A 16,785-nucleotide genomic window follows, 5' to 3' on the forward strand; every position below is an offset into this window, starting at 1 on the left:
GTGTAGAAAACAATGCACAACCTCTTAAAAGGCATTGCACTAGTTTATTTGCCATAACTATTACGTAAAACACTAAGTAAGATTGGAGTGCACTTACCTGTGGTGTCACGCGTCTGTATGGAACAACCGGTTCTTGCGCCGCCGTCGCACAAACTGACGAATCGCGAGTTTTTTGTTACACTCACACAAATGCACACTAATGGGCACGATAGACCAATGAATGAGCTTGTTTTGTGTATGCTTTATTTCTTAGGGAATAGATCTGGTTGCTTGCAAAATGAGTATTTGTAAACACCGCGGTGTTAGACGTCGATTTTGATACCCGCGTTAATAGCCGCCGTTACCCTATCGAGTAACTTCAAAATTTTTAATAATAAAAACATTTTAGTATGAGGTAAACACTATTTTGTTAAAATGAAAATTATGGTAGTATAGTTAGTCAGTGAATGCAGATTATTGTGGTCACGCACAGATCTGGATCAAAAACCAAAGTTCCACTAACAAGCCAGATTTTCCTAACGTAAGATAATCTGGTGTACTTGATTAATGGTTATACGAAACTTTTTGTTTAAGGATTATGCGAAATATAAAGTATAATTGACCAAAATATAACAGGTTACTAGCAATTTAAATTCAAAGTTTTATTGTCGTGACTCGTGAAAACCTCACCTCAATACCTCACCTCCATTTTGGCCACTGTTCGCGTTAATGGAACTAAAAAGTGACGAATGGGAATTCTAAGACTCATTTCATATTGGTTAAAATAGTTACCGTAAAACCACCCAACTATAGTCCAAAGCTCCCAACTATGGTCCACAAATAAACTAAATTTTTCTCGTTCAGGTGTGTATTTTACTATATTTTTGTAGTTCTAAGGCAATGTATGTTTATAAATGGAAGGTAAAACTAGGAGTAAACCAAAAGAAACATTGGTATAGATACTTAATTTCCTTTTGAACTTGTGGACCATAGTTGCAGTATTGGACTATAGTTGGGTAGTTTTACGGTACATGCAAATATAAAATACCATCAAAAACATAACTTGTAAAAAAAACAAGTAGGTATCCCAAGTCAGTTCTTCTACCGTAAAAAAAAAATTGTGATATCCATATAATTTATTCAGTCCCTCCTAAAGGGACCTTGTGTCTTAAGTTATTACGTAATTAGCAAACCTAACAACATCTTATAGTAACCATATAAATATTAAAAAAATTTTATGTTTTAAATAAATCGATTGACTTGGCAATCGCACTAAACAATCGAATTTAATATAATAATGTGATATGTTTTACTTGAGAGATATTACTATTAAATTGTATTTTCATGCAACGGCCGAGACATTCTGTTTATTAGTAATTCTGCTTAGCGCTTGTGCACAAATCACGCGAGGTTTTTTCGGCTACTTTTTGACCCCCCCCTCCCCCTAAGAGATACTTGGTGTGATTCTGCTACCCCTCCCACCCCACATAACCTCACGTGTATTATTTGAAACTTTTTCATTCGACCTAATTTTAAGATAAATATAAGATAAGATAATGTAATGATATTTTCGTAAAATAGACTCGCCATTTCGAAGTACGAAGTGAAGGCTTATGTTTAACGCAAAATTTGTTTAGTTTCGTTCACTGTAGAAAAATACACGTGAGGTCTCCTTATATAAAAAAGCGGCCAAGTGCGAGTCGGACACGCGCATGAAGGGTTCCGTACCATTTATGACGTATTAAAAAAAATCTACTTACTAGATCTCGTTCAACATTTTACCACTTAGGACACACATTTTACCACTTTGGAAGTGTCTCTCGCGCAATCTATTCAGTTTAGAAAAAAATGATATTAGAAACCTCAATATCATTTTTGAAGACCTATCCGTAGATACCCCACACGTATGGGTTTGATGAAAAAAAAAATATTTTTTATTTTATGACTTATTAAAAAAACTACTTACTAGATCTCGTTCAAACCAATTTTCGGTGGAAGTTTGCATGGTAATGTATATGATATATTTTTTTTAGATTTTTCATTCTGTTATTTTAGAAGTTACGGGGGGGGGGGGGGGGACACATTTTTTCACTTTGGAAGTGTCTCTCGCGCAAACTATTCAGTTTAGAAAAAAATTATATTAGAAACCTAAATATCATTTTTGAAGACCTATCCCTAGATACCCCACACGTATGGGTTACCCAAAATTTATTGTTTTTTTTTCTATTTTTGTGTAAACATCATAATGCGGTTCATAGGATACATCTACTTACCAAGTTTGAACAGTATAGCTTATATAGTTTCGGAAAAAAGTGGCTGTGACAGAATCGGACAGACAGACGGACATGACGAATCTATAAGGGTTCCGTTTTTTGCCATTTGGCTACGGAACCCTAAAAACCGCCCAAGTGCGAGTCGGACTCGCGCACGAAGGGTTCCCTACCATTATCTATAATAAAACCAGCCAAGAGCATGTCGGGCCACGCTCAGTGTAGGGTTCCGTAGTTACTCTTCCGTCACAATAAGCTAAACTGGAGCTTAAAGTATAGTAAATTGTTAACCAAGGGATGAAACGGTACCTTTCACGCGAGTTAAACAAATGGCAAATTTGCATAATCAGTACCTAATTAAAGTAAGTCTTTTTACTATGAAGGGGAAACTTTTTGCGATAACTCGAAAACAGCTAAACTGATCATGCCCGCTATAGTTTTCATTTAATGTCTTCCTTAAGCTCTACTTCCACGATTTTTTTTCATATTTTTTGGACCTATGGTTCAAAAGTTAGAGGGGGGGGGACACATTTTTTTTTCTTTCGGAGGGATTATCTTCGAATATATTCACTTTATCAAAAAATGTTTGTTGAAGACCCCTATTAGTTTTGAAAGACCTTTCCAACGATACCCCACACTGTAGGGTTGAAGCAAAAAAAATCACCCCCACTTTACGTGTATGGGAGGTACCCTCAAAAAATTAAATTTTTAGATTTTATTGTATGACTTTGCCGGCTTTATTGATTTATATATCCATGCCGAATTTCAGCTTTCTAGCACTAACGACCACGGAGCAAAGCCTCGGACAGACAGACAGACAGACAGATAGACAGACGGACATGGCGAAACTATAAGGGTTCCTAGTTGTCTACGGAACCCTAGAAACGGCAAATAAATTACGTTTGTTGTATGGAAGCCCCCATAAAAGTTTATTTCATTCTTGCAACCAGGACAATGTAGTTTTTTCGAAGGCTAGAATCTTCCCTAGATGGCGTCCCAGCCGCAGCACACAACTTATATGTATGTTGTACAATTGTACATGGTGGTGTTGTGGTGCAACTTTCCAGTTCATCTTTGACACAACTAACCATTGTCGTATCCGAACTCTCTCTCGTTAGCTGAAATCACTGCCGCCCCACCATTTCGCGAGCTTTTTTTTTCACATTTGCCATTTTGGCGCCCCCTTACCATTTGGCGCCTAGAGCGGCCGCTCCACTCGCTCTAGGCCTTGATCCGCCCTGATTACAAGCATACGGGACTAAGGGAGTAACTTCGGCCCTTCGCAGCGCTTTGTACGTCCATTTACTAAGAGAATGTTTTGTCAGTAACTCAAAAACGGCTGGACCGATCATGTTAGAGGGGTACGCGCCACTTTTTGATATTTAACAAATTTAACACATATCAGTGAAAGAATAAGAATCAAAGTCAAATGGCGTTCTAAAAGTTTTAATCAAGTGTCGAAAAATAGCAGTAAATTTATTGTGGCTACAAAGTTTTTTTTGACAATCCACCTCTATTTCAAATTCTCTTTGGCGTTACCAACTTACCAACTATATGTTTGAAGCCGGTGCCAAGCCAAATTTGATAAGGATGAGGCTATATGTATGGTGGATTACCTTCCATTCTATTGACGTGATCGAATCGACGAACATGGTAAGAACTGCGCCAAGGTGTCGGCTCGGTTCGACCGTATGTTAATAGATAGGTGTCTACACAATGTATATTCATTCCCGTTGTGTTTTTTAAAGAACAATTTTACAAATTTACGAACTGTCCATAGCACGCAGTGGAAATCGGATTGAGTTATTTCCCGTCCCTCATAATCGCTTCGGCTTCGGGCTTCGTAAATTCTTGTTTACCGCCCTTAATACACAATACTATACCTGCGTCCCTATCGCTCGAATATGCAAGAGCGAAAATAATAATTTTGATTTTCGGTGTGCGCGGTAGACGCTGATAATTCGGTGCCCTGTTTCTAAACCAAGTAGTACACGCTATCAGATTGTGCACTCGCAACTTCTATTGACGAGACGACTCTGTATTAGGGGAATCCCAGAATTACCACCTATTAACTAGAAAATTATTGTCTACCGTCAGTAAATAAAATGAAGCGTGGCACCAATCAAGATCCAGGGACTATAACTGTAGTCATGAATGTACCCGTCTATTAGCATTTGAATTGATGAATCCCACTCGTTACAGTAAGTTAGTATAGAACAAGAGTTGGCCCGCGGCGCTGCGCTACACCACGCGCTCAGATATCTCAACCTGTCAAACCGAAAATTACTGCCATCCGTATATTTGCACCTCGTTGCACTGACACGACCTTACAAAACGAATGTTACGTAAATAGTTTGCATGTCGATCTATTTTCGGCGCACTGTTAACGCACTGCGATGTCTGCGATGTAGGTACCTGCAGCAAACACGTGCTATAGAGATATCTTATATTAAATGTCTATATCTTTTATATCCGATTTGTTCGTTCGTGGTGTAATGTAATCATTCCATCTAATTGTCAGCCAGACCTTACTTATTTTCTCAGATATAAAATGTACGGGATAATATAGTGCTTAGTATGTACTTTTTATGTCTGCATACTTACTATATCGGCCCGACGGCCATTTGTCCGGTAGAAGTTGCTAAAGGTTGGTAAAAATAATACTAAATTTTATTAATATTCTCATGGCTGATTTATATTGTTAAAAATTGATAATCAACATTGCCAGACCATTTCCGCCGGCGGTAACTTAAAATAATAGGAATGCGATGAACACCCCAAAACTACTGTGGGAGACCATATAGAGTTCGCTTGGTAGAAATTCAATTGAAAAATTCGAAAATATGCGTACACCGTGTTTTATATCGAATTCCGTTCGGAGTAGAGAAAAAAAATATTTCTTACATTATTTATTAAATAGTACATTACGATACAAGTGCGAAAAATAGGAAATTCGAAACGAGTGGCGATAAATTAAAACACGACCGAAGGGAGTGTTTTAAATCGACACGAGTTGCGAATTACCTATTCACACATGTATCGTACAACGTTTTACAGTACATATGGCCCTTTAAATGTTCGACACAGTAACATAATATGCTACTTCTCGCACTAGTGCTATAAAGTAGCCCCATATGTACTGTAAAGTAATTAAATGTTGCATATAGTTGTTGTAAGGTTGTAACACGGACATTCACATTACATTTAACTTAAGTAAACAATTGAAAACTGCGACATATAAATGTCATTTACAGTACATATGGTGCTACTTTATAGCACTAGTGCGAAAATTAGCATATTATGTTACTGTGTCGAACATTTAAAGGGCCTGTACTGTAAAACGTTGTACAATACATGTGCGAATAGGTAATTCGCAGCTCGTGTCGATTTAAAACATTCCCTTCGGTCGTGTTTTAATTTATTGCCACTCGTTTCGAATTTCCTATTTTTTGCACTTGTATCGTAATGTACTATTTAAACACACTTGCTCAAAACGACGTTTTTATTGCACAGATTTTTGGCTCATAATCCTAGATGTTAAACACGCGTGCTTTTTCAGTATATTATACCATTTGTGCTTTTTCATTAAATTATCCGACCGAGTTAAAAAGGTAGCTGATTGCTAATAATGTGCATGGAAACGGAGCCTTCTTAACTTGGTCGAGTAATACATTTTTTTTTACCAACTATTAAGTATCAAATGTTAGTTCAAAGAGGTTGTGACATAGCCATGTCACCAGCGCGCCATGTCACCGCAGCGACGCGCCCTGAACGGAATCCGGCCACACCGCGGCGCGGGGCGCGACGGAGGGGAACACCGACCGCACCTATATAACCGCGAGCAGCGCGCATTCGAGATCCCATTCCGTCCCCACCGCTTCTCGGCAACACTCCTCTCCTTTAGTCGCGGCCGGGGTGAGTTCGTGCGCCTAGGCCAGGTTTTATCACACCAAACATAATTTATAGATTAAATTATCTCGTAAATTACATTAAGGAATAAACATAACATTTTATCGATTTGAATTCCATCCGTCGAATAAAAATACGAAAATATTAGCTTTTTTGCATTTTTTTAATTGGCTGGTTGTCGATTTCGTTCGCGCCTTTGACTTACAGCGCATTGGAATCGTGCGAAAAAAATAACGCGCCAGCCATTTTCCGTATTTGTCATAAGATTGGAATAGTTTTACATGTTTTTAGTTTATATATTGACGAAAATGTCATTTTCAAGCATTGAAAATGTAGAACGTATAAAATTGACGCTGCTAGTAATACTAATGAGGCAAGAGCCGAGAACGATAGCCTTTTACCATCAAAATCGGGTGAAAAATAATCGGCGGCATATGAAACTTTTATTCAATGGAAAATCAGCAACAACACCGTCTTTCTTGGAAAACGTGTTGGTAGCTTACTTTAATTAACTGGCGAATAAGTGTCTACAAGCCCAGCACAATTTGGTGCAATTATTCGATGTTAAAACTGTGATCCACCATTTTGAAAATTGTAAGTACTTTTACTGTTTTGACAAGAAAAAATCTAATTTATAAGTTTTGTTTTTTTCCTCGCAAGTGTGTTGAAAAACGTCGTATGAAATGCGTGTGCATTGGTCATTACACACATCGGCTTTCTTATTGCGCACTCGCTTACAGCTCGCGCGCACAATATCGCCTCGTGTGTAATGACCAACTTAGCACACTTGTATCATAATGTTACTCACTCAAACATCGATCGTCCGATAAGTATTTAGGTTTAGCAAATGTTTAAACTCGTACTAAATAAATATTACAGGACATTTTTACAATAATTGACTAAGGCAATAAGGCTTGTGAGTAATAATAATAATAATGACCCGCGGGGGCAGCTTGTGGCGAGCTGACGGTGAGTGGCGACACCGCGGACCCCTATTCCAGAGGGCCCTTTTACCCCTTTTGGCCCTCGCCTCTGCGCTTGCCTTCACCGGCCGGCCAGAGTGGAGTCGCAAGAGCGGGACCTATGCTCCAGGTTGGAAGTGTAAAATGTCACAACGCCGGCGGCCTGCTGAACGGATTACCGGGATCTAGCTTCCGCAGACTCAACTCTCGACAACCTCACAGCCGCTCCAAAGTGTTGCCCTATTGTCGCACTGTGCGTGCGGCCGTTGTGGGGCCCACTCAATGAGTTGGCGAGTCACCACCTGTCTTAAACAATTCCGAGACTGATAGTCACGGCAGGTGTCCGCTAGTCTCCTCCCATAGCCTATTATCCAGTCCATCCAACTTTCAAATCAATAGCCTTATGACCTTAGATCCCATCGCAACACAAAAGTGCTGCACTGCATTAGTCTTTGCACCTGGCGGAGACCATCTCCGGATGTATCATATTGTGCGCTCGGAGATGGTATCTGCCATGTGTATCCCTTGCTTTTAGACTAATTTGTCTTAAAGGGCCTCTGCGCTGTTGGCTTCGGCCCCACGCATGCCTCCCAAAGGTCCGGGACCCCATGGTCCCGAGATATGGTAAGACAGACAAATGTCATGACTGATTTCTGGCGTAGCATCTGGTCGGTGCCCGTTGAACACACGGAGGGCGAGTGGATAAGCGTTGTCGAACGTGAGTGACCCTCGAGCTTGGGTCTCTCCCACCTTTCCTAACAACTGGTGTAACCTTCCTGCTCTATAAGTCCGGTAGTACCTACCACGGAAGCGAAGAACTACAGACCCATCACGTGCTTGCCTACACTATAGAAGCTCCTTACATCCATTTTGAGCATACTGTCCACCAGGATCCCCTAGCCTGATCCCCAAGGGGATCCTGATGAACTTCCGAGTTCATTAGGATCCCCCACGTCAGATTCATAATGTTAAGCCTCATATAAGCGCCAGGCGCGCGGGTTGCTCCCACGCGTTGTGCTCTTACAATATCACGCTCCTCCAGTGCCACCCCCAACTTATTAGCGATAGTGAGGACAACATGGGTAGGATTTTCGTTGCAGGCCTCTGGTAAACATGCTATTTCAATGTCGTTTCCGAGCATTTCCTGGTCACGTTCTTCAATTTCTGCCCTTAGATTCGAGATGGTTTCCTCTAATTTGGTGATTTCACAGCTTTGGGGTTCCGTAGTCTGGCCCTCGAGAAGCTCAATTTCAAGTGTCGCAATGCGTTCGTTTTGCGACTTGATATGATGTTAAGTAATGTGTATTTTTTTTTAATATTATTAATATTAATGTTTTTGATTTTGATTTGGATTTGTATATTTTGCGACGTATGTAAATATGTTCTATAATAATTATAACGTGTAAATTGGTTTTACTAATAAATAACTTATGACTTAAGATTATTTGTATTTGTATTTGTATTATAAAGTGTACAAGAGCTAAGAAGCAATTTTGACAAATTCGACCCCTAAGGGAGTTAAAAAGGGAATGGAAGTTTGTATGGGGTTCAAGTTTTATTTTAAGCTAGGAACTTGATACTTTATAAAAAGGTATTTTATTTAAAAATAAAAAACTAATTTCAGCGTTTTTTTTAATTCATCCCCTAAGGTAGTGAACAGGGGTTGAAAGATTGTATGGAGATCAAATATTTTTTTGAGTCCGGGATTTGAAACTTTGTACGTAGGCATTATATTAAAATACAAAAAAGTTAATTCAGCGTTTTTAAAAATTCTTCCCCTAAAGGTTAAAAAGGGGTTGAAAGATTGAATCCATTACCAATGATTTGAAACTTATAAAGGCACTAGCTGTTGCCCGCGACTTCGTACGCGTGGATTTGTATGTTGGTGGATATAAACATGAGCATAGAACATTATGCAGCAAAAAGTTGCAGTAGGGAAGGTTTATCACTTGTTAATAATTATACAACGCGAGATTTGTCTGACACAACCTACGAAGTGAATAAAGTGAATAAAAGTGAAAAAAATTGTTCTCGATATAAAAAGATTTTCAAGTCCACTATTCCAATCGAATGCAAACTTTAAACCCTTTTTTCACCAATTTGAGGGATTAATACTTTCAATGAACGCCATTTTAAAAGCCTAGCTTAAAAAAAACTCGTACCACATATAAACTTCTATCCCCTTTTTAACCCCCTTAGTGGTTGAATTTCCACGAACGTAAAAATAACTTTTTTTAATCTTACAATATGTTTTTCTATGAAGTTTTCAAACTTTCAACACCTACTTAACCATTTTAGGAGAAGAATTTTTAAAAACGCTGAAATCATATTTGTTTTATTCTAATTTTTTTTTATTGATAAAAATGTTTACATGACATTACAGTTGAACCAATGCGTCACGAAACTTAGACTAACAGCAATAATAATTATAAGTATTAACAATTATAAAACAATAATGGCACATTAACAAATTAAATTGGGACAGTTGAGCACCTAGCATCCATCGCCTCACAGAATCTCAAGCATTCACTATACACTGCCGCCCATCGCCAAGCAAATAGATCGCATTCAGGCGTCGATGCCAGGAGCGCATTGAGCAGTGAGAGGGCGCGGGCAGCGGCGAGTTCCTGCGCGATACGGTGCGCGCCGGCGGTACGGCCAACAGGTCGCGTTGTCGTGGTCTGAGGGCCATTCTCGGGACGTCCGGAACAAACAGGCGCACGAGACCAGAAACAACTTCGGGACAGTCTGACTCCCCACGCAAGGCTCTGCATGCCATGACAAGGAGTTGGTAATTCCGCCTGACCTCCAAGGAATTGTACCCGAGGGAGCCGAGAAGATACTTTGTCGGGTACAGGTACGGATAGAATCCGAATATTTTTTTATAAAGGAACCTTAAAAACGCTTTCTGGACCTTCTCAAGCAGTAAAGCATACGTATAATAATATGCGCATATACAATGTTTGAAGTCCCGCACTCAAAAAAATGTTTGACCTCCATATAAACATTCAACCCCTTTTTCACTACCTTGAGGAATGAATTTTTAAAAACGCTTAAAATTATTTTCTTCTCTTTCAATTAAGTATCAATTTACGAAGTTTCAAGTTCCTAGCTTAAGTTAAATTTTAAACCTCTTACAAATTATCAACCCATTATTAACCCATTTCGGGGTTGAATTTTCAAATATAATATAACATATATAAAATATATATTATATAAACGTGAGGGACCTCACTGACTGAATCTAAATCAACGCACAGCCCAAACCGCTTAGACTAGAAAGTTCAAATTTGGCAAGTAGCTTCCTTATAAGGTCTAGGGGTCCACTAAGAAAGGATTTTTCGAAATTCATCCCCTAAAGGGGTGAAATGGGGGTCCAAAGTTTGTATGGGGAAACAAGATTAGTTAGACTATTTTATTTCAAATTTCACAGGCGTATTCCTAAAGATAAATGAGTAAACACGTGTTTCAGGTTTTTTTGAAAATTCAACCTCGAAGAGGGGGAAATCTCTAAATATCAATATGGGTATCGTTTTCATAGTATTTTGAGACGCTAATTACAAAAATGGCATCAAAATTAAAATAAAACGTAGCCGAAGTGAACAATCATCCCCCTGGTGGGGGTGCAATGGGGTTGAAATCTCAAAATATCAATATGGGTATCGTTTCCATGGTTTTGTGGGATCGGCTACCTATGACCTATGTAGAGTAGGGTCACTACCCACTAGGCCAGACGGGCAAAAATTTTAAAGTAACAATACTATTCAGTTTCCTTAAATGTACTTTTTTTAATAAATAAATAATAATAAATCTTATACCTTTAAACGACTAACTTTTGTTTTTTTTATATATGTTCAAGTTTATATATAATTTTTTCAGAGAGGCAACACGTCGAACGTGGTTCGCGGTAGGCCCTCAGCTTTCAGCTACAAATAATAGTTCCAAAACTCTCCAGAGTAGCGCTATAGTAGCTAAGAACCTAGACGTTATTGACGGAGTGAAGTGCGCTGTCTATGATTAGATTTTTTTTCTCAAGTATTCTAGGGATTGTAGCGCCACCTATTTAAGGTTTTTTGTCGGACACTTTGTGCTATTTGGAGATTCTGTTCCTTGCCTCTACCCTCCATACTTTCAGCTTTAAATAATAGTTCCCAATCTCTCCGGTGGCGCTAGGTAGGTTCATGGATTACATGAACCATAGAGGTCTAATAATTGTTTTAAATATTCAATGTGGGTACATGTAACGATATTTTAACACACCCTTTGTCTAAAAAAGCTAAAGATTTGTACAAACTTGTCAATTTAGGAATTAAGCGACGGTAAAATTGTGATTTTGATTTGTAACAATGGGGGTGACATCATCAAACATGATAAAACCCCTTTATTTAATAAAGATAAAAAAAAAAAAAAAAATAGTTTGTGGTATGTTAAAACGTGTTTTTAATTTTATAGCATTCCGTATGTTCTGTCCCTCACGGGCGCACGCGATTAGGCGGGTCCACACAGAGCGAGCACGTACGTGCGAGGCAATTTTCTGACGCACAAACCGGCCAGTGTAGACGTGCCTCGGCCGAGGCGGCGCGCTCGGGCGAGGAAAACGCATGCGCCGCCTCGGCCGAGGCACGTCTACCCTGGCTGGTTTGTGCACGAGGAAAGTGCCTCGCGCGTATGCTCGCTCTGTGTGGACCCGGCTTATAGCATATCTATATAAATACATTGACATTTTATTTCGGTGATTGTGGCGCCGCCTATTTAATGCATTTTAATGGACACTTTTCATACATAGAGATTTTCCTCCGAAAGGGATAAAACATAATTTAACTAAATCAGGCCCGTAAAGTTTTCACAAATCAGTCATAAAATTAAAACTAAGAGTCGTAAAAATAAAGTTTAATATTATCCTTAACCTTACATTATGTCACATTCAGTTTACCTATCTACAATAGATTTTGATATACTTTAATCTATGTACGATAGATAGAATGTAATGCAAGTTAAAAAATTAAGTTAAAAAATATTGATCTAAAGACAACTTTTTTCTAAATTGTGTTACACAAGTCTCAGTTCTCAGAAAGTAGCAAACCAGTTTATTTCAGGGAAATAACTCTATTATCAAAATCATGTGGTTTGTTTAAATATTTAGTAGCAGTTAACTAAATCTTATTTATCAACAGTTTCACCAAAGTTCGTCTTCAACAATTTAAAGAAAATGTGTATTGCATGAGCTAATGATCAATGATAATCAATTCGTCAATGCTCCAATCTTCATAGGAATGGTCAGGGAGGTATCTTCGGATGATGATGGGAATTTTCCTTTGCTTGAGTTCCTTCATGGCTATCTGCAGGGGGTCAGTTTCACCTTCCAGCTCCACCATCACAGGGGCACACATGGCTATTTGAAGTGCTCTGGTGCCTGAAATATGTAATTGGGTACATAAGGATCATGTGGACAATACAAACTAAAGGAAAGTATGAAAAAAGGTTTTATTTCACCTTGACAACCAGTTTTGCCTATTTGATAGAGATCCTGCCTACTAATGTGTGTTTGAATACTTGATGGGCATATATTTATATGAGAGGCTTAAATTATATCATAAATATTGTAGTTTGGGTAACACCAAGTCTGAGTGCCTATAATAATGTTGACTTGTGCAACCATGTCTTAAAACCATAGGTTAATTTTTATATGAAATTTCTTGATAACTCCTTGCTATGTCAGTGTTATTTTATAAATGTCGAATGTCTTTTTTAATAAATACCAAAACATAACCTCACCTAAGACTCTAGCTCGTTCATATTTTGTCATATACCGGGTGGTAATTCTTTTAGATTTTTCGACACCGCCTCCAGCCTGGCCGGGAGCTAGACACTGCACGTTGTAGCCCTCCTCCTCTTGCTCCTCGGCTTCTTCGATGTTGTCATCTTCTTCGGCGATATCATCGTAGTCTGCCCCCGCGTCATCAGCTTCATATTCCTCATCAGCCATTGGGTGTTAAATGCACTTTACAAATTTACAGTGAAAATTAACCTGCACCGTGTATTATTAAATTCAATTATATTGTAATACTAACGAGTATGCTACGGACCCACGCTGAACGTTCAGACACTCAGGCTTTGCAAATATGAAGTCAGTGCTTGTCACATTGACAGTAATGACAGTGACAGGTGGCGAGATAAAGTAGTTTTTGTTCGGTCACCACTTGGTCACAACCAACGCAACATAAACGCAACGCTCGCTTTCACATAGTTGCGTCCTTAACGGTCGACGGCGGACCACCTTCCACTCCACTCGATCTAGCAGGCCTCGGACCGGACCAAGTTCGTGGTCCAGTACGCCCGTCTGTTGTAGCTTTAAAATAAAATCACAAAAGCTACTTTATCAGCAATTTATTATATTAGAATTTGAAATGTATCAATTAAATAAAAATTTAAAATTATGAAGCTGCTATTTTTGATTAATAACATTTATTTCACACAGCTATTGTCAAGTTAATACGTGATAAATCGTCCTTATTAACGAACACATTATTAATTTGTCTATGATTCCTTCTACTGTTTTTGGTCCATTGGACGCTGTTCCTTTTCCGGTTCTGCATCAAAGCTGTAACCATGCCGGTGTGTATTTAATAAAATTAATTCGTTTAAATTAAACAAAGTTGCAGTTTTGTGATTTAGTTTTGCGCTCATTTAGTATCTACAAACGTTAACTAGTTCTATCATAGTGACCTATCATTCTAAATAAAAATAAAATTACGTCGAAAATGCGTGCTACACATGGCCTTTCTGACATGTCACATAGATTTCTAATGTAAACCTACTGGCCAATGTTAACCGCGTGAAATAAATGTGAAAGATATTAGTAACGATAATAGTTTATTTCAGTTGTTATGGACCAGGATAGGTGTGATTAATTGTATCTGACGGGAGTGATGTGTGATAATTGGTAACTAACCTCAACATAAAACGGTTTCAGCTCGCAGTGGACCTATTGCACCCAACTCCCGCCTCCGAGAGAAGGAAGCATAAATTGAAGAGGCTGGTGCCCCACCCTAACTCATATTTTATGGATGTGAAATGCCCCGGCTGCTACAAAATCACGACGGTATTCAGTCACGCGCAAAGGGTGGTCGTCTGCGCCGGTTGCTCGACAATCCTCTGCCAGCCCACTGGAGGCCGTGCCAGACTAACTGAAGGTAAGAGGTTACCCTTTTTCATTATTTAGATTCATGTAAGGTTGAAATAAAAGAGTTATTTCATTGTATTGATTAAGATCAAAACAATAGATATAAATGTTGAGACATGTTGATTTCACAACATTGTGGAAATATAATATTGGTTATGTTTTAAACTTTCGATGTTATTTGAAAATGTTATACCTATGCAAATAAACTTCACAAGTTTATTAGGAATGTCTAACAACTTCTAGCAATTTTAACTTTTTATTTCAAATTATTAAGTATATGTTAATTCACACTCACACTAGAGACCTTAGGAATTGTGATTCCTTGCTACTCTAATGCCAATTTAAGTATATTTTAAAATAAATAAAATAACTTCTATGGGACAATCTTGCACAAATCGACCTAGTCCCACAGACAAATAATTAGATGCATGTTATCGTAGCATGTCATAGTGTTAAAATTTTTATCTGAGTTTTGAACTCTTATATGTATAAGAAAGGTCCAAATTCAAAAGTGTAAAATTGGCCCCAGGTCTTACAAAGACATGCATTATGCATCCGGCATGCGCTGGCCTGAAGTAACTTTATTTTGATAAATGATAAGTACTTTGGCAGAGGAGAATTTTTTTTATCAAAGGTGTCTCCAGCATCAAATACTCTGAGCACCATAATGAATTTCTTTAATACATTCACTGCCAGAAACCCACCTGGTGGGCGCTCGTGAACTTTGATCAGATGCTGGACAACCCGCTGGGAGGGTTGTTTTGTACGCAGCTATAGACCACCGGGTTAGGTTAGTTAGGTCCTAGCTAATGTTTTAACACTTTTGCTGTGACAATTTGTTATAATGCAGTTTGGCCCATTGCCACAGCTAACGTGTTAATGTACTAATTTAAATTGAGATTGAAACTAGAAACAAAAGTTATATCATGCACAATTTTACCTGATCCTAAGGAAATACTATGATTTCCTCTGCTAAATTCATGAGATTACAAAAACATAAGTTGAATGATAACAGTATTTTATAAATACTTGAATCTTATTTAAGGTTGCATTTAATTGTGTACTTAAGCAATGCAATTCAATGTGTTACGAGTCAGAAATGATACCTAATTAGATACCATCCCATCCCAGGTTGTCCTTATTAACGAATGTTATTTATTTGTTGCAGGATGTTCGTTTAGGAGAAAACAACACTGAGAAGCCTGGAGAGAGAGCCCTAATTTAAGATTTGCATTTTATTTCCAGTTGTATGAAGGAGTGATATTTTACAAATTCATTAAAATGGATCCGTTGAAGCATTACAAATAAAGGCTTTTTCAAAGGGACTTGGTGTTTCAATCCAAAGATCCCAAAGTGAATACTGCCTACATGTAAATACCTAGAATTAGGTAAGATGAACAGGTAATGGTTAAGGTTATTGGCATGAATAATGTTCTCCAAATTTACTGTTTACCCTTTGACCAAAATTTAATCTAGGTAATTTTTTATTAATTTGTGTAGTGTGTTCATTTTGTACTGGAAACAGGGTACCTTCTCTTATAATTTCCAATTTACGAGACGGCAATGTTTGGTCTTGTTGGCCAATGAATGTCATAAAATCAAAGTACCCATTTTCAGAAATATAAGAATTATGATTAATTGTTTATGAATAAAATCAAGCATGACCAATTATATTCATAGATATTTTCTTGTTCAAATGTAGGCAATATCAAAGTATCTAAGACCTTCCCAAAGAATTAACATTTTACAAGGGATGGAATAACTTATCAGCTCTCCTTTTTTCCATAGATTGGTATGAGCGTATTCATCAATGTGAACTAAAATTTATATTAACTAAACAGTAGTCTTAAGATACAGGTAATAAGGCCAACCTTCACCATCTACCTACCAGATGAAACGTATAATTTCTGAAAGAAAATACATTTCTAGATGGGGTTGCCTAAAGAAATATGGTCAAGACTATTTTTACCGATTTGCCTACTGAACAAACTAAGTTCCAATGTTACTACATGATTCAGTTAAGTTGCCTATTCTATTCTGGTCACTGTTATGTGGTGGTAAAGTTTCTTCCAGTAGGCAGATTGGTGAAGGTTGGCCTTATTATTATTACCCGTATCTACTATACTAACGCGTTCATTGAGAAAATAAATGAGTTGTGATACGGCTATTAACTTGCCATTACCCACTAAAGGGTTAAGCCCGTCACAGACGGAGCGATAATATACCAAAAGATAGCAAGGCATCTTACTGTATATTTTTTCTACAGACTAATGATTGAAGTAAGATTTAGTATACCAAACTATAATTGCATACTTTTCATGTATGGGCGCCCAATCCAACTGAAATAAAAGTTTCGATACTTCAAAAAAATTACTAACAGGCGGGTCCACGCAAGAGCGAGCATACGCGCGAGGCAATTTCCTAGCGCACAAACCGGCGAGGAAAACGCGCGCGTCGCCTCGACCGAGGCACGTCTACACAC

At 38.2% G+C, this 16,785-nt stretch overlaps 2 protein-coding genes across 2 annotated transcripts; one reads left to right on the forward strand and one right to left on the reverse strand.

Annotated features, from left to right (window-relative positions):
* Positions 1 to 11,995: 11,995 nt before the first annotated feature.
* On the reverse strand, positions 11,996 to 13,243 carry LOC133533692 (DNA-directed RNA polymerases I, II, and III subunit RPABC2). The gene is made up of 2 exons (XM_061872721.1): positions 12,896 to 13,243; positions 11,996 to 12,533 (listed from the first exon to the last, which is right to left on the reverse strand). Exons 1-2 carry the CDS (start codon positions 13,104 to 13,106, stop codon positions 12,346 to 12,348), a joined length of 399 nt encoding a protein of 132 aa, XP_061728705.1. The 5' UTR covers positions 13,107 to 13,243; the 3' UTR covers positions 11,996 to 12,345.
* Positions 13,244 to 13,585: 342 nt separating this feature from the next.
* On the forward strand, positions 13,586 to 15,628 carry LOC133533713 (small ribosomal subunit protein eS27). The gene is made up of 3 exons (XM_061872749.1): positions 13,586 to 13,735; positions 14,094 to 14,313; positions 15,472 to 15,628. Exons 1-3 carry the CDS (start codon positions 13,730 to 13,732, stop codon positions 15,498 to 15,500), a joined length of 255 nt encoding a protein of 84 aa, XP_061728733.1. The 5' UTR covers positions 13,586 to 13,729; the 3' UTR covers positions 15,501 to 15,628.
* Positions 15,629 to 16,785: the final 1,157 nt, after the last annotated feature.

Source organism: Cydia pomonella, chromosome 2 (assembly GCF_033807575.1).
Source record: "Cydia pomonella isolate Wapato2018A chromosome 2, ilCydPomo1, whole genome shotgun sequence".
In the NCBI taxonomy this organism is placed as follows: Eukaryota; Metazoa; Arthropoda; class Insecta; order Lepidoptera; family Tortricidae; genus Cydia; species Cydia pomonella.

Coding starts and splice junctions, on each gene's coding strand:
- LOC133533692 (XM_061872721.1), bottom strand. CDS start 13,106: ATGGCTGATGAGGAATATGAAGCTGATGACGCGGGGGCAGACTACGAT. Junction 12,534..12,895: donor TGAACGAGCTAGAGTCTTAG/GTGAGGTTATGT, acceptor TACATATTTCAG/GCACCAGAGCACTTCAAATA.
- LOC133533713 (XM_061872749.1), top strand. Junction 14,314..15,471: donor CCGTGCCAGACTAACTGAAG/GTAAGAGGTTAC, acceptor TATTTGTTGCAG/GATGTTCGTTTAGGAGAAAA.